The following is a 16334-nucleotide window of genomic DNA, read 5'->3' as shown; positions in this document are numbered from 1 at the left end:
TGTAGGTAAATTTTTAAGTTAAAAAAGCTTGGGTTAAGAATCCAAATTCAGAATTGGTTAAGGGCAAAGGTCAAAGAGATGTCATGAAAACTCATGAAAGCCAATGAGAAGTGAGTCTCTAACCACATCCATGAAAATCTAAACCAACCACTCAAAAAACCCTCCTAATCTTCAATTCATTCCCCTACCTGGGAGTCCAAAGAGGTGGGATCTAATCCCCTAGAGCCCAAACAGATGGATCTGTAGATCAGTGCTATGTCTCTGTATCCTTTATGTCTCCAGAAACAGCAGTGACTGGCACACATACCGAAAACCCAGAAGTTCGGTGGGCAGGACAGCACAGCAGGCATATATTGGCAAAGAGGCCTGACACGCTGCTCTGTCACATAACCATATTACGCCCATCACTGCTGCAGACATCTGATCAGCAACTACAAAAATGCGCATTTACATGCGTGGGAAATTTAAATGGTAATGGCAAATAATGTAATAAAGATGACATACTTATTCACATGGCTCTCATAAAGATATCTAGGAAAAATATAAATTTTAAAAAACAAAATTTAATCATACTTAATAAGACCTTTCACAAGATTTTTGAGTAGGAATCCAACCTCCACATTTCAGTGAACTTCAAACCTTGTTGTAAGTTATTCTTTCCAAGTTAGAGTAATTTACCAAATAGGACAACCAATAGATTTTTACTGGCTAAGAATAATTTCAATGTAAGATTTTTATGAAGTTGTAAAGGAGAAACTAAAAACAGGAAAATGTGAAATGAGCCAACACTTTAAGCCTCTACTTACCACAAGGGGGGAGGTTATTTAATCACTTTTAAAGATCCCCTTTTTATTTTACTGGTGTTGGATACGGGGTCTTTCTAAGATATAAATTCTGCAACAGGTTTTTACTAACTAAACCAGATGCAGCACATCCTAATTCTATGTACCACATAGCCATTTTCGATGATGGGGAGAGTTCTGGGGGAAAAGTTCTGTAATTCCCAAGTAGTGGTATAGTAAATTCTGAATGAAAACTGAGTATATGCCTTACAAACGTATGCACAGAATTCAACAGTATAGAAAGTTAGAAACCATTATCAGAACCAAAAAGTGCTCTAGGTAAAATTCAGGACCAAAATCAAATTTTGCTTATTTGCTTTTCTACAAATTATTCAGTTTATGAATTCAAGGGACATTCTATGAAGAATATTAAGCTGATGCCCCTTTTTCACCACTCCATCTCAGGTACATGTATTGTTAAGAATGGTGGCAATTGCCCCCCCACCCCCTTTCAACACAGGCACTGCCATCTAGTGGCATTTTTTTACCAGCAATTAAAAACAAAAAACAAAAAACACTAGGCCCAGCTCTGCTAACAAATAGATCCTGATGGTTTGTCAAATAAGTAAATGCATTTGGTACACAAACTCCATGCCACCAAACTACTGACTAGTTATCTACAAAAAAAAGTTAACACAGTAAGAAAAACCTCTTACGTATTACATATTTTGCAGTGACTCTTCTTGTGACTTCCTCATTCATTCCATATTATCCAATGATGGCACATGGATAATAATGCACCAAAGAAAAGTAAATTGCAAACTCCTAGAAACAATGAGTAAATACAATCCTAAATTAAAGACACTAAACCACTATGCAAATGTGCTCTTGCCCCGGTTTCCAAGTTCTTGGGCATGCCCATAGAAGATAAACTCCTGATGAACACCTTTCTATAAAGTTATGAACAAAACAGCAAGTATTATTTACAACATTCACCTTAAATTTAGAAGTGGAAACTAAAGATTAAAGTTAAGATTAGGAATTAGGAATAGAATATTTCTTTTGAAGTACTGTTATTCCATAACCATTTTTTTTTTTTTAAAGATTTTATTTATTTATTTGACAGAGAGACACAGCGAGAGAGGGAACACAAGCAGGGGGAGTGTGAGAGGGAGAAGCAGGCTTCCCACTGAGCAGGGAGCCCGATGCGAGGGTCGATCCCAGGACCCTGGAATCATGACCTGAGCCGAAAGCAGACGCTTAACGACTGAGCCACCCAGGTGCCCCTATTCCATAACCCTTTAAATAATACAAGCTAAAAAGCTTCCCAAACTTTTTGCACCAAAAAATGATAATTATCTCTGCACACATTGATTAAGAAATGCAAGACAATGTTCTTGGCTGAACTCTAGGGGCTGAAGAGGTTAATATGAAGAAATTTTGTTCACAATCAATGGGAACTTGTGGGTCAAATCTGGGGCGCCTGGGTGGCTCAGCAGCTTAAGCATCTGCCTTCAGCACAGGTCATGATCTCAGGGTCCTGGGATCGAGTCCCACGTCAGGCCCTGCACTGAGTGCCAAGTCTGTGTGAAATTCTCTCTCCCTGTGCCCCTCCCACTTGTGCTCTCTCAAACAAATAAAATCTTAAAAAAAAAAAAGGTCAAATTTATGAAAGTCCTGATGGAAAAAGGCTGCACTAAATGCTATAGAAACACTAAAACCACTGCCATTCCTCGGAGAGTTCTTAGAATTCTGGAACTAAGATCATAAACATTATTCTAATCTCTTACACATCAATATTCAGGAAGGAGGTTCTCTACTGAATATTCCTCTAGTGGTGTGAGACCCTAGGCAAGGAAAACAATGATTCCAGTCTCTCGGTCAGGTCAAACCAACATGGTAGGGTTGAGCTGACCTCCCTGGCCACCCAAGGCAGGGCTATACAGCTGAACAGTATGTGCTTTAACCCCACGGGACAACTTTCATATGCCTGGCCACTAATTTTAGGTTATTACCCTGGCTGCCTCGCTTCTGTTAAAACAACAAAAAAACACTTTTCCACAAGTTTCTCTGCCCCAAATTGGAGACCTTGTTTTTGAGTTATTTCAAATCACAAATTCAGAGATTTGTAAACATGAGGCTTCTGTTCAATCCCCAGGGGAAAAGGATTCTTCATTCTGCTATTTATGGTTCACAAAAGTTGTAATATTGTGGTTAGAACACAAAGAACCACTTATTAACTTCTTGCTACTATTATAAATAATAACAGCTCAGTCCAGGTTACTGTGACCTCTGACAGATCAAGGAAACAAGTTATTTTCTCCTCTTGTGATTTAAGCACATTGCGAGACACTTTTTACCTTTTAAAAAATGTCCTGGCACTCTGAGTTTCCCTTTCAATTCATTTAATTTCAACAATCTGTCAAAAAAGAGCCAATAAACAAATACTGAATTACATTTTGTTGGGTTTTTCAAAACCTCCAACTGCAGACTATAAAAACATCTTGTGTCTCTCTCACCCTGACCACCCTGCTACGTTTCCATATACCACAGGCCACCCGTAGATACAAAGCCAGGGGGCAAAGCCGGCATGGTCTACTTGGAGCCAGTAGACAGGAGGGCGATGAGGCCTGATGAAGCACTTATGGATAAAATATAGTTCCTGTAAAAATTTAACGTTAAGGAAAGATTAAAAGCCCAAAAGTAGTTCTTCAACAAAATAAAAAGAGCCCATCTCTTTGAAATGCACTGTTTCCTGTCTGACACTGTAAAATGACAATGATGTGCAGTCCCATCGTCTGCAAATGCAATTTACAAGACAGAAGGCTATAAAGAATGAAGAGCATTCACAGGAAACGTGTTCCAATTTTAAAAAGAAAACACTTGAGACAGAAACCTAGAATACATGATCACAAAGAAGACATCTGAATTCCATTTAACCTAAAGGAGAAGAGCTAATCAAGATTATGAACAGGAAGAAGAAACTTAGCTTCCCTGCCTCCAGCCAAGAGCAAAGGAAAAATAAGTCTCCCCTGTCCATCAGTGTTTTGGCTACAGTTGGCCTATAAAAGCAAGGAGGCTCTGAAAGTTCACAGCTACTCTCAGCCTCAGAATGGGACTGTTGAGGACAAACCACTCTGGTATTCCCAGAAGACACAAGTTGGAGGAGTCTATTTTATTACATAAAATCTCCACTTAAAAGTATGGCTGCACATCCCTACCTAACACCTTTAATTAAAATTACCTAAAAAGAGAAGACTGATTCTTGCCCAAAAGCTCAATTTAAGAGCAGCTTGAAACACTGTTAAGATATTATGAAATGTGCCTATTTAACTACACTGGCTATCCACCCAATTCCAAAGCAGACACATGGGCTTATGCCAGGAGCTATCAAAGAAGGCAAGTTGCTTTTGATCCTCAGAACTTATTTTTAAATAGGAAGATACACATGATCATATATGTAAGAGTGCTTTGTAATACTTATTTATCATGAAGTTATAATTTATAAACTTCAAAGAACTTTAAGTCAAACCCAAAGCCCTTATTTAAAATGTCCAGAAACTTGGGGCGCCTGGGTGGCTCAGTCGTTAAGCGTCTGCCTTCGGCTCAGGTCATGATCCCAGGGTCCTGGGATCGAGCCCCGCATCGGGCTCCCTGCTCGGCGGGAAGCCTGCTTCTCCCTCTCCCACTCCCCCTGCTTGTGTTCCCTCTCTTGCTGTGTCTCTCTCTGTCAAACAAATAAAATCTTTAAAAAATAAAATAAAATGTCCAGAAATTTGCCTGAGGTCACAGTGCTATTTAGTGAACTGATTCCCTGGGCAGTTTTCTTCACAGTAAAATACTTGGGATAAATCAAAAACCAAAACAAACTATTGATTCTAGACTTCAAAAAATGCTAATCAACCTTTAAAAGGATACACTGTAGGGTTGAAGTTCTTCAATATAAAGAAGGAAGCAACAATGACCAAGACCAGGAAAAGGGTGTTGTTATAGAAGATGGAAAATGTTGTAGCTTCATAATCAGCAACTTCGTTCTTCTTCCACAAGATTCTGTAGACAAACAAATTGATCAAGTTTATAAATATGTATTAAAATATTTTAAATACCACATGGCTCTAGTTCACTATAAGGTAAGTTTTTCCTTACGTATTCTGGACAGAATGTGTTTTTAACATTAAATTTAATCAGCACTGTGCCCTTTTTTCCTGCTGAAAAAGATATTTTACTCTACTGATAAAAATAGCTGCTCGGTATATTACCTTTTTTCCCAGGCAGTCAGGGCTTTGGAGGAAGGGACAGATTAATTGCAATTGGCTTGGCTTCACCAGCAGCCTAAAGAGACATCGTTCTCTGGGTCCTCACCTAAAACAAACTCCATGATCAGTAGCCAGATGAAGCTTTCCTGGCTGTGCTGGCTTAAGACTCAATAGCCGGGGCGCCTGGGTGGCTCAGTTGGTTAAGCGACTGCCTTCGGCTCAGGTCATGATCCTGGAGTCCCGGGATCGAGTCCCGCATCGGGCTCCCTGCTCAGCGGGGAGTCTGCTTCTCCCTCTGACCCTCCTCCCTCTCATGCTCTCTGTCTCTCATTCTCTCTCAAATAAATAAATAAATCTTTAAAAAAAAAAAAAAAAAAAAAAAAGACTCAATAGCCTCCAGATCTCAGCCTTCAATATTACACCTGAAGACAATCCCAAAAACAAAACCTAGCCGTGGCTCACAGAAGCAGACTTGTCTGCAACTATCTTTATCTGCCTTTACATAATTCAAAGAATGTGCTTCAATATTAGGAGGATTTTTTAACTTCTGTAAAACCCATTTACTTTTTATTTAATCCATTTTACTCATTATGTTTTATTAACTAAAACTTTATCAGCCTTTTCTTTTACCTCTTCACACGGGCAGCAGCAAGTTCCAGGATGCCTATGAATAAGGTAGCCTTTATTCCATTTGATTAACTAACTTTGTAAGGCAGTTTTTAGAAGAGTAGGTTGTGACCCACTAGCGGGACGTGAAATCAATTGGGTGGATTCAACGCTCAGGGAAAGTGAGTGGAATGAGACCAGCATTTTTTTAAATAGAAAAATATTGAGGGTGCCTGGGTGGCTCAGTCGGTTAAGCATCTGCCTTTGGCTCAGGTCGTGATCCCAGGGTCCTAGGATCAAGCCCCACATTGGGTTCCCGGCTGGCCCAGTGGGGAGTCTGCTTCTCCCTCTGCCTGGCGCTCCCCCTGCTTACGTGCTTGCACTCTCTCTCTGACAAATAAATAAAATCTTAAAAAAAGAAAAGAAAAATATCAAGTGTATCACCCACAGCAGGATAATTATTGTTTTGTGAAACGTTTGCATGTGTGCATGGTTTGAGTGTATTTGGTCGAAAGGTGAAGTACTTTACTGTGATTATTATCAAAAAGGTTGAAAGCCATCACCACTGATGCTTTGTCCTCCCCAAAGATACACTACCCTGGGGCCAGATGATCCCCTCCACCAATCCTAAGGACAGCACTATGGCTAATGTCATTGGCAACTGCTACATTTTACTCACCAAATGTTTTAATCCAAAGTCAACAAGCTTGACTGTAAAGGAGCTAAATGAAATGAACTTAACTTCATCACAAGAAGTTTGTGTTCTCTAATATAAATGCCATAGGTCCTTGATTCTATGGATACCATCAACTTAATAAAACTTCTGTTTACTGTAAGTTTGGGAGAAGTAAAAGATATTACATTAAAGGCAGCCATCGACTATAAAACAGCTCCTGATGTAAGAGAAGTTTAAATGTAAATTGAAAAAACATGTGACTTGGAATTGGAGGAAATAATTATACCAGTTTAACACTGATCAAAGAAAACACCATCTCAAAAAGATGCATAGCCCCAACATGGTTTAATGCTAGAAAACATTCAGAACAAGTGTCTGTTTTTAAGACTCTGGTACAAGACCCAGTGGAGACAGGTTCCTTAAATAGGCTATTAGCATGCCTCCATTATGGCTGCTTAGATTATCCCACCTCCATAGGAGCACTTCTCCCTAACTCCTTGTCATGCCTGAATTAGAACCATCTTCAAAACAGTTGTGATGAAACAAGTGGCTCAATCCTTTAGGTTACTCCAGCTCCCGATATGTCCAAGTGTTACATCAGTGTATACACAGGACTATCTTGGACAGCTTTCAGAATTTTCTCTAGCCCAATGATATCCTGGTTCATTTAGAAAAAAATGAAGAGCCCCAAATGCCCTCATCAGCAATAGGTCTGCCAAAGCTTCACTGGTAAGAAACCTAGTTTGGGAGAGCACGCCCAAGGAGTCATTTTTCACGCCCAAGGAGTCATTTTTCCAAGGAACATTTCCTACAGGGCAAAGACTGAGACCAAACTCAAGAACTGTTATAATCACATTAATACTAAATGACAGACCATTGGTAAGTCAAGAAGAAATACCACTCACACCCTGGGATAAGTATTAATGACTCTCTGATTTTCCTCAGCTAATTTCCAACCCTGAATGGAGAGCAAAGCAGTTTCAAAGTCGCATGGGGCACATATTCCAAATGACTGTAGGTGGGAGCTTTGAGCCGTATGTATCTAGGCCAAGAGGTGTTGCTAAGCCTTCTCTTAAATCTCTTGAAGCAACTCTTTTGAGGGAGAAAAATACTAGATTTTTTTTTTTGTAAATACTAGATCTTAATGAGAGTCCTGATCCCAGTTAGCAGAGTCAATCATGAGTATACACCTGGATACAACTTTATCCAGTGTGGTTTTTGTGAAATAGTAACAGCACAAACTTCTGATGACAAGAATAGAAATTTTATAATCTTCTGACACTCTACATTTTATGTATTCACAGAACCTACACTTCATTCTTTGAAATACTGATTCAGCCAATGGCAAAGATATTTCATTTCCAATTCCAACTCTGATCCAGTAGTAGTGACTACCTGAATACCATGCTGAGAAAAATCCTGAGACATATCCCAGAATCAAGAACATGTGCCAGACCAAATCAGGCAAGTCTGCAGTGGGCAGAGGAGACACATTTGCCATCTCTGCTACAATTCATCACCTAAAACCTACAGAGCTGTAACAAACATTTTGAAACTGGGTAACTGTGATGTACACTCCAATTTAAGAACCACTTTTCTAATAAATACTATAATTTAGTAAAAAGATTTTTTTTAAAGATTTTATTTTTTTTTTAAAGATATTATTTCTTTATTTGAGAGAGAGAGAATGGGAGAGAGCGCATGAGAAGGGTTAGGGTCAGAGGGAGAAGCAGACTCCCCGCCGAGCAGGGAGCCTGACACGGGACTTGATCCCAGGACCCCGGGATCATGACCTGAGCTGAAGGCAGTCGCTTAACCAACTGAGCCACCCAGGCCCCCAGATTTTATTTATTTATTTGACAGAGAGAGACACAAGCAGGGGGAGTGGGAGAGGGAGAAGCAGGCTTCCCACAGAGCAGGGAGCCCAATGCGAGGGTCAATCCCAGGACCCTGGGATCATGACCTGAGCCGAAGGCAGATGCTTAACGGCTGAGTCACCCAGGTGCCCAGTAAAAAGATTTTTTAAAAAAATGTCCTAGATTCCCTATCTCTATCACCATGCAAAAATTTACAATCAGGAAGCTATGCAACCAGACCTCATTAAAGCTGCCTTCACTGTCACTATTTTAATATTGTACCCTTCAGGAAGCACCTGGCTGGCTCAGTCGGTAGAGCATGCAACTCTTGATCTCTGGGTGGTGAGTTTGAGCCCCACACTGGGTGCAGAGATTACTTAAAAAAATAAATAAAATCTTAAAAAAAAAAAAATATTGTATCCTTCAGGTTTTATAAAAGATCCACAGGAGATCACCATTTCTATAATGTTTTAGTGCCTTTTCAAAACCACTGTAGAAGACATTGTTTATTAAGTTACTCAGTGTCCCTTAAATAAGGATCCACTTGATAAAGTCCTTCCAAGATTCAGTGCCAGGAAAGTTTCTTTTCAGAAGGATTTACATGCTGCTTCTCATCAGACAATGAAAGTGTATGACCTCAGATGCTTCCCCTGACACTTGGAAGCTCAGAGTTAAGTTCAATGCTCAACTGCTGTAACTAACTCTGAGTTCTTGTTCACCCAGCTTTTCTTACTTTTAAAGGTTTATGATCTTTCAAAATTGTACTGATTTCATATGCACTTTAATATGGCAAGTCTCCACAAAGTCTTTCTGGAGGCAAAGTGGGTTAAAAATTCCATTTCACAAAGCACTTTGTAGATACTAAAACTTAAGATCTATGAAAACAACCTCAACTCGTGACTGTACTAAACCCACGTAACAACTCTAAAGCACAGGTTTATTCAATCATTCAGAGACTTCTGCTACTCAGATATTAGACTATTAAGTCTTCTAAGAGCATTTGGCAGGAAAAATTGAGGGGTAAGGGCTAACAAACGTGGCAGAGATTTGGGCAACAGGAGAGAAACCAAGTTGTTTTCTTTTTCCCTACCAACGCAGATAACCAAGAACTTGCTGTCCTTAGGGAAGCTCCGGAATGGAAATACCACCACCCAAAAATGCTAACACCAACACAATGTAAACTCTTCAGACCCAGAGGGCTGAGGTAATATGCTCAAGGCTGCATAGCTATCAAGTGGCAGAGCCACCACTGGATAAAGCTCTGCAGGCTCCTGAACTCCAGGACAGCATTTAAGGAGAACAAGTTCTCGAGCCATACTGCCCAAGTTCTTATTGTGGATTGACCAACGCACAGGAATCTATGCCCTTGGGCAAGTTACCCAAGCTTTCTGTACCTCCGTTTCTTCAGATGTAAATTGGAAATATTAGCCCTACCTCATAGAGCTCTTTAAAGAAACAAATGAACTGTGTATAACACAAAGAAAAGCATCTGGTGGTGGTAAAAACTCAAAATGTCAGTGTGATTGTTATTCCCATTACTATGTCTTCTACAATATCAACATTTAACCTCTGGCAATTCCATTATCCACATTCTCCAGGCAGAAACCAAAAACTTAATTTTCTACAAAGTATTCCCTTTTTGATTATCACTAACACTTTAGAAGTCCAACCTTTCATCTTTTTCCTTTCGAGACATCTTTCTGTTATCAGCTTCAGAAAGTTTTCGAGTCACTTCTTTGGAAACAGCATCCTCCCTCTTCTGTGCTACTCTGGGGGAAAAAAAAAAAAGAAAAAAGTTTCCGCATGCTCCACGAATGAATATCACACTATCTGAAACACTCTGTACTCATATTTTGTATTGGCAACTATATGATACTTTACATTTCAAGAAATAATCTTGACAGAAAATTCCAAGTTTATTATACTGTAATAGCCAAAAGAGAGTTCAAGAACTTCCAAGATGGAGTTTATTAGTTATAAGCTTTGACTTCTGCTTAAAAGGGGTAATTTTCCAAAGTTTAGGTATTTAATATGGAAATAAGTCAAATGCTTTTAGCACAACTTAGTTATAAATCATTTTAACTCCATTTTGTTTTAGCCTAGTTATTTATTTCTATAAATAAATTTGATAAGGCACTGGCAAATGATATAGGATCTCAATTCCAGTAAATAAAAGTAAACTAGACTTAAAAAACAAAAGGGGAGGGGCACCTGGGTGGCTCAGATGGTTAAGTGTCTGCCTTCGGCTCAGGTCATGATCCCAGCGTCCTGGGATCGAGCCCCGCATCGGACTCCCCGCTCAGTGGGGAGCCTGCTTCTCCCTCTGCCGGCCACTCCCCCTGCTTGCACATGTACACAGTTGCGCATGCATGCGCGCACTCTCTGGTAAATAAAATCTTTATTTTAAAAAAGGGAATTGTTGGCAAGGATGCGGAGAAAGGGGAACCCTCCTACACTGTTGGTGGGAGTGCAAGCTGGTGCAGCCACTCTGGAAAACAGTATGGAGGTTCCTCAAAAAGTTGAAAACAGAGCTACCCTACGACCCAGCAACTGCACTACTGGGTATTTACCCCAAAGATACAAATGTAGTGATCTGAAGGGGTACACGCACCCCGATGTTTATAGCAGCAATGTCCACAATAGCCAAACCATGGAAAGAGCCCAGATGTCCATCAACAGATGAATGGATAAAGAAGATGTGGTGTGCCTATATATACACAATGGAATATTATGCAGCCATCAAAAAAAAAATGAAATCTTGCCATTTGCAACGACGTAGATAGAACTAGAGGGTATTATGCTAAACGAAATAAGTCAGAGAAAGACAAGTTTCATATGATCTCACTGATATGTGGAATTTAAGAAACAAAACAGAGAATCATACAGGAAGAGAGAAAAAAATAAAACAAGACGAAACCAGAGAGGGAGACAAACCATAAGACTCTTAATCACAGGAAACAAACTGAGGGTTGCTGGAGGGGAGGGGGGCAAGGGATGGGGTGGCTGGGTGATGGACACTGGGGAGGGCACGTGATGTAATGAGTACTGGGTATAAGACTGATGAATCACAGGCCTGTACCTCTGAAACCAATAATACATTATATGTTAATTAATTGAATTTAAATAAAATGTTTAAAAAAATTACAAAGGAGAATCATAAAAAAATAAAATAAAAATAAAAAGGGAATTAACAGCTGTAACATATTAAAGTAATACTTTAACTCCACTCAAAGAACAATTTTACTAAAAATAAGTAATGCCACAAGGTCAGGGATCAACCATACCACTTTTAACTAAATGAACCACTGTATGGAATCAGCCAGAAAAACTAAAAGTGTTATTCAAGATACCAGATCAGAATCTTCAGTGATCAGTCAAATTAAAAAAAAAAAAAAAGTACATTCATCAGAAAATCTATAAGGTGAATTTTATCAGATGAGACTGCTAGTGAAAGAGAGTATAAAATTTAACCTATGACAAAATATAAAAAGCCTCCCAAAGTTCATGACATTTAAATTCAACATGGTTTATTTTTCATAATATAGGAGAGACTGGTTAGCCATAATTATAGAAGAAAAATAACAGATATACGCAAAATCTAGCAATTATCTACACAGTCCCACTATGAAAATGTTCAACACAATATTGAGATATATTAAAAGCAAGAAAATATGGAACATGGAAATCTGTTCACTCTATGTTCAATTAATTAATCCCTCATTACTATGCTATATTTAGTTTTGGTCAGTGTACCAAGAAAAGGTGTGGAGAAATCAGGATAGATTCCTGAAAAGAAAGCCCAAGATCATTCAAGTCCATAGTTTTCAACCTTTCTTTAACCACAAGAGCTTCTGGGATACAAATTAAACACAAATTCCCAAAGATCCAACTTCAACTGATTCATTTTATTATGTAAAAGTTCTGTTCTTAAGGGCAGAGACTCTTATTTCTGAACCTCTCTAGCAGAACAGGCACTCAAAGGTTTCTTGAACTTAGCATAAGACCACTTTTTTCTAAGAAAGGCCAGCTGATAAGAAATGAATGTGGTTTACAGCAGAAACATTTCTGAGCTGAACAGAGGGAAGAAAATATACATATATACACCCACCCCCACAGCCCGTCAGAATGGTAGGACACAGGAATAAATTATTTTCAAAAGAGTTGGCTATCTCCAAGTATCTTTAAGACAAACAGTCAATCATCTGTTCACAGGACAAATCTTCCTGAATAGACCAAACCAGATTAACTAGTTAATTTCTCTTCTAGATCTAAACTTCTATCTTTACCTAACAGACCCGTAACAACCTGTCAGGTTTATTACAACTCAACAACTCCTACCCTCTTAGGGTTCTTAAGTAAGTCTCAGTGCTGAATGCTCTAAAACAAGACAAAGGTTACTCCAGTGGCCCAGCGCTCAGCCAAATGAGATAACCCACAAAATCAACGGTTTATCTTCTATTATTTTTTTAACGTATTTCAGAACCTTTCCAGAATAAAAAAGAAAAATACCATCTATTTAATTTCTCTTTTTTTTAAGATTGTATTTATTTATTTGAGAAAGAGAGAGAGAGAGAAACAGCATGAGAAGGGAGAGGGTCAGAGGGAGAAGCAGGTTCCCTGCTGAGCCGGAAGCCCGTTGCTGGACTGATCCCAGGACTCCGGGACCATGACCTGAGCTGACGGCAGTTACTTAACAAAGTGAGCCATCCAGGCACCCCCATTTATTTAATTTCTTAAAGAAAAACATTTTTTAAAAGTCACGCAACCTTAAAAAAATTCCTACGGGTTCTCTCACCCCCAATGTCTCCAACACTGCACATAAACATTATGTGCCAGACACTATGCTTAACATGTCACCCATGTTATCTTATCTAATCCTCACCATCTATGAGGTACCATTAGTATCCCCACTTTACAGCTCAGAAATGTGACATCTCAAAAGATGAAATGTGTGCCCAAAGCTATACATTTAAGCAAAGCAGAGCTTAGACTGGAATCCAGACTGTCAACACATAAGCCAACTTCCCTCTACTATGAACACCTACCCATACTCTGCATCTTCCTGGGTCTTTGAGCTTTAACACATCTTGTAAATCTGTAGAAGCTTCGATATGAGTGGCAGTATTTAATATGAAATCAAAACTATGATTAAAAAAAACAATTCCACTCTGAGAGAACCTATTAAATCAAGTCAGTAAGTAACTGAAATTTTACTCAACTAAATGTACTGTTAACTGTTGTGAGGGACAAAAGACATGGCAGTGGCCCTCAAGAAGCCTAGAGTAGAAATGAGAAGGCAAAAAACCGTAATTTTAATTCCAAAAAGGTTAATGAAAAATAATATGCAGAACAAGTCAAAAAACATCCAAGTCTCAAAGGGAGTGAGTTCCAAGGATATCACAAAGGATGGGTCGTACAAGGTGCCCGCATCTTAAGGCTTCACTATCCACAGTTGGCCACACCTCACAAGAAAGCCAGCCCAGAACAGGAGAGTCCAAGACAGGCTGAAACCGGAATGGCAGTTGGTGAAGAGGGCTGCCAAGCAGAAAGACGATAAAGATGATCACTCTGCTGGTCTAGCAGAAAGGCAGTCACACAAACCTGAGCTCCTATAGGTCCAACACAACAGCAGAGAAGATGCTGAGGCCACTTTCAGCCACTGAGGCCACTTCTGGTCTTTATATAATAAATCCCTGTTAACTAAGATCATCTCACCATGTTTCTTTTATTCTTTGAAAGATCTATGTATTTGAGAGAGAGAGCGCATGTGAGCGGGGGAAGGGACAGAGGGAGAGAATACCCAAGTGGACTCCCACTGAATGTGGAGCCTGACACAGGCTCACAGGATCCTGATATCATGACTTGAGCCAAAACCAAAAGTTGGCCACTTAACCAACTGCACCACCCAGGTGCCCCTCATCTCAACATGTTTCTATTCCCTGTCACCACAAAGAGCCTAACATAGAAACAACAAACTTAGAAAGGATTTATATAATGTGTAACCTTAGAGGAAATACAATAATCTTTTACATTTTTACATATTTATAAGAAAAAATGTAATTAGCATTAAAAATGTCAGAGTTAAAAAAAAAAAAAAAGACCACTTATTTCATGTCCAAAAATAGTACATGGAGAACCAGAACTGTTCTTTCCAGAAAGAATTTCATTTGGCTTCAGCAATGTTAATTTACTTGGTGGTTTGTTTTTCTGATAAACCCCATGATTAAGGCTAGTGCTCAACTGTTCTAATTTCATCCTCAAAACCTACTTCTGTAAGTGTCAGAAGCACTGTCTCTGCTTCACTTAGTTAATAATTCTTTATAGCATTAATATGCCTATATACATATACAGATCAAATTGATGCTTATTGAAAACAAGACACACAAATGGTCTTTTAAGACATCCTTCTATATAAAAGTGCAACATGTAATACATACTTTCCCTTGAGAAATATACTTACTTGTGTTTGAGAACAAATTTCACATTTTTGTATGCAAAGGCTACCAAGTAAGTGCTTACTAGGGTCATCACACTATAGAGAACAGCAGACTGAATAAGATCCATATGCCATATTCGCCAATATAACCCTGAATTAAGACAGAAGGGGGAGAGGAGGATACAAAAAGGAACAAAACATTACCACCCAGTTACAAAGGCATGCTCAATTAATTGTAGCTAAGCCTATAAAATACAGTCCAGGTTAGAAAATCTAACACAGTATAAGAGGATCTCCAGAAGTGATAAAGTTACAGTCTCAAACTTCCCCAGCTCAGAAAACTTGAAAAACAGAACCTTCCCATTACTAGTCCAGATGAGATTTCTGCTTCTTCTAAAATGAGAATAAACTCTGAATCCCGCCCCCCCCCCCCAAAAATCAATTCAGACTTCAAGTTTCATTCATCAGGGTACTATTAAGCTAAGTACAGGCTGTTCCACAGCCACGTGCAGTCCCAAGCCATAGTTTACATGCTGACGTGGCTACCTGAAATCAACGGCCAGTGAGGTTTTAAAAGGCCAAAAGAAAATGAATCTCGACTTAACTGCCCAACAAACGTGCAGCAGTGTGAGGCAGGAGATTCAAATTCAGGAAACCTGAGCTATAACAACTTTGCTCAAGTCTGCAAAGTTCTTCCATCCAAATGAGAATTCTAGCATTGTCCTAATAGCATTAAAGAGTTTAAACAAGTGAGAGCGCGGGCTCTTGGCACTGGTGCAACCTCTCTCATCAAATTAGGAAAACAATGTTCAGCAGCGTGAAGGGCTTCACCTAAAGCTACACTTCTAATTCAGTCCGAGGGTTAATGGGAATTTGACTCTGGCCTAATTCATTAGTTTTTCCAAAATAAGGAAACGATAAAGTTTTAAAGCTGGTAATGGCAAACAATTGTGGGTAAAAAAACAGACAGCAGATTACATATGCATGAGTGTTAGCACAAAATCTTAACCCGATTGTTTGCAGATTAGGGGCCGCCATCCCAGAACTAGGAAATCACAATCTCTCGGAGTGGGGCCACAAGTGAGTTTCCTGTGATGCCGCCCACCACTATCCCCGTTGAGCACACTGAGGCCCACAGAAGCAATGGGCTATCCCCGTGCTCAGGACAAGTTGGGGACAGCCGCGGGCCGACGGCCCCAGCGCTAACTCCCGCCAGTCGGCCGGGCCCTGCCACGTCCCCGCCCAGCCCGGCCCGCCGGGGGCCTCCGCGGCCCGCCTGCTCCCGGCGCTCACAGATGGGGATGGCGGACACGATGAAGGCATTCCCGAAGAAGAGCGCGGAGGACTTAGCCGAGAGGTTGCGGCTGAAATCCTGCAGAAGCAAATCCTCCTCGGACTGCTGCTTGGAGCCGCCTTTGGGAGCCATGGTGGAGCGGAGTCCCGAGCCTAAAAGGCCGAGCTAGGTAAACGCCGCTGGCACCACCCCCGCGGCCGCCGTACCCGCTAACGCCCCGTCAGCGCTACGCGCGGAGGCGGGACTCGGCGCGGCGCGGAAGCAAGCTTGCCCAGGATTGGCCCCCGCGATGTACGTTTCCCGGCGTGATTCGGCAAGCCGGCCAGACTTCCGGGTTCCTGGCCAGCCCCTTGGCTAGTGGGCTTCAGGAAGGCGGGGATTTGTAGTTTCGTGGATGCTGTTTTTTTTTTAATAAAGAAAACTTTATT

At 40.2% G+C, this 16334-nt stretch overlaps 1 protein-coding gene across 3 annotated transcripts in view; it reads right to left on the bottom strand.

The window, feature by feature from the left end:
- Nucleotides 1–16116, bottom strand: part of SSR3 (signal sequence receptor subunit 3) — a 60719-nt gene extending 44603 nt beyond the window's left edge. Inside the window, exons 1-5 of one of the 3 annotated variants that reach the window (XM_036122387.2) lie at nucleotides 15906–16112; nucleotides 14637–14763; nucleotides 9847–9945; nucleotides 4701–4832; nucleotides 3171–3444 (exon numbers count right to left, since the gene is read on the bottom strand). In XM_036122387.2, coding sequence (XP_035978280.1) covers nucleotides 3378–3444; nucleotides 4701–4832; nucleotides 9847–9945; nucleotides 14637–14763; nucleotides 15906–16038 — 558 coding nt within the window. In that variant the 5' untranslated portion in view covers nucleotides 16039–16112 and the 3' untranslated portion in view covers nucleotides 3171–3377. Of the gene's footprint in view, nucleotides 1–3170; nucleotides 3445–4700; nucleotides 4833–9846; nucleotides 9946–14636; nucleotides 14764–15905 lie in introns of those variants that run through there. The other 2 variants (XM_078070022.1, XM_036122390.2) reach the window with 2 other exon arrangements.
- Between the last annotated feature and the right edge of the window lie 218 nt (nucleotides 16117–16334).

Source organism: Halichoerus grypus, chromosome 1, assembly GCF_964656455.1.
Source record: "Halichoerus grypus chromosome 1, mHalGry1.hap1.1, whole genome shotgun sequence".
NCBI classification, from domain to species: Eukaryota; Metazoa; Chordata; class Mammalia; order Carnivora; family Phocidae; genus Halichoerus; species Halichoerus grypus.
This window is presented reverse-complemented; position numbering and strand designations above follow the sequence as displayed.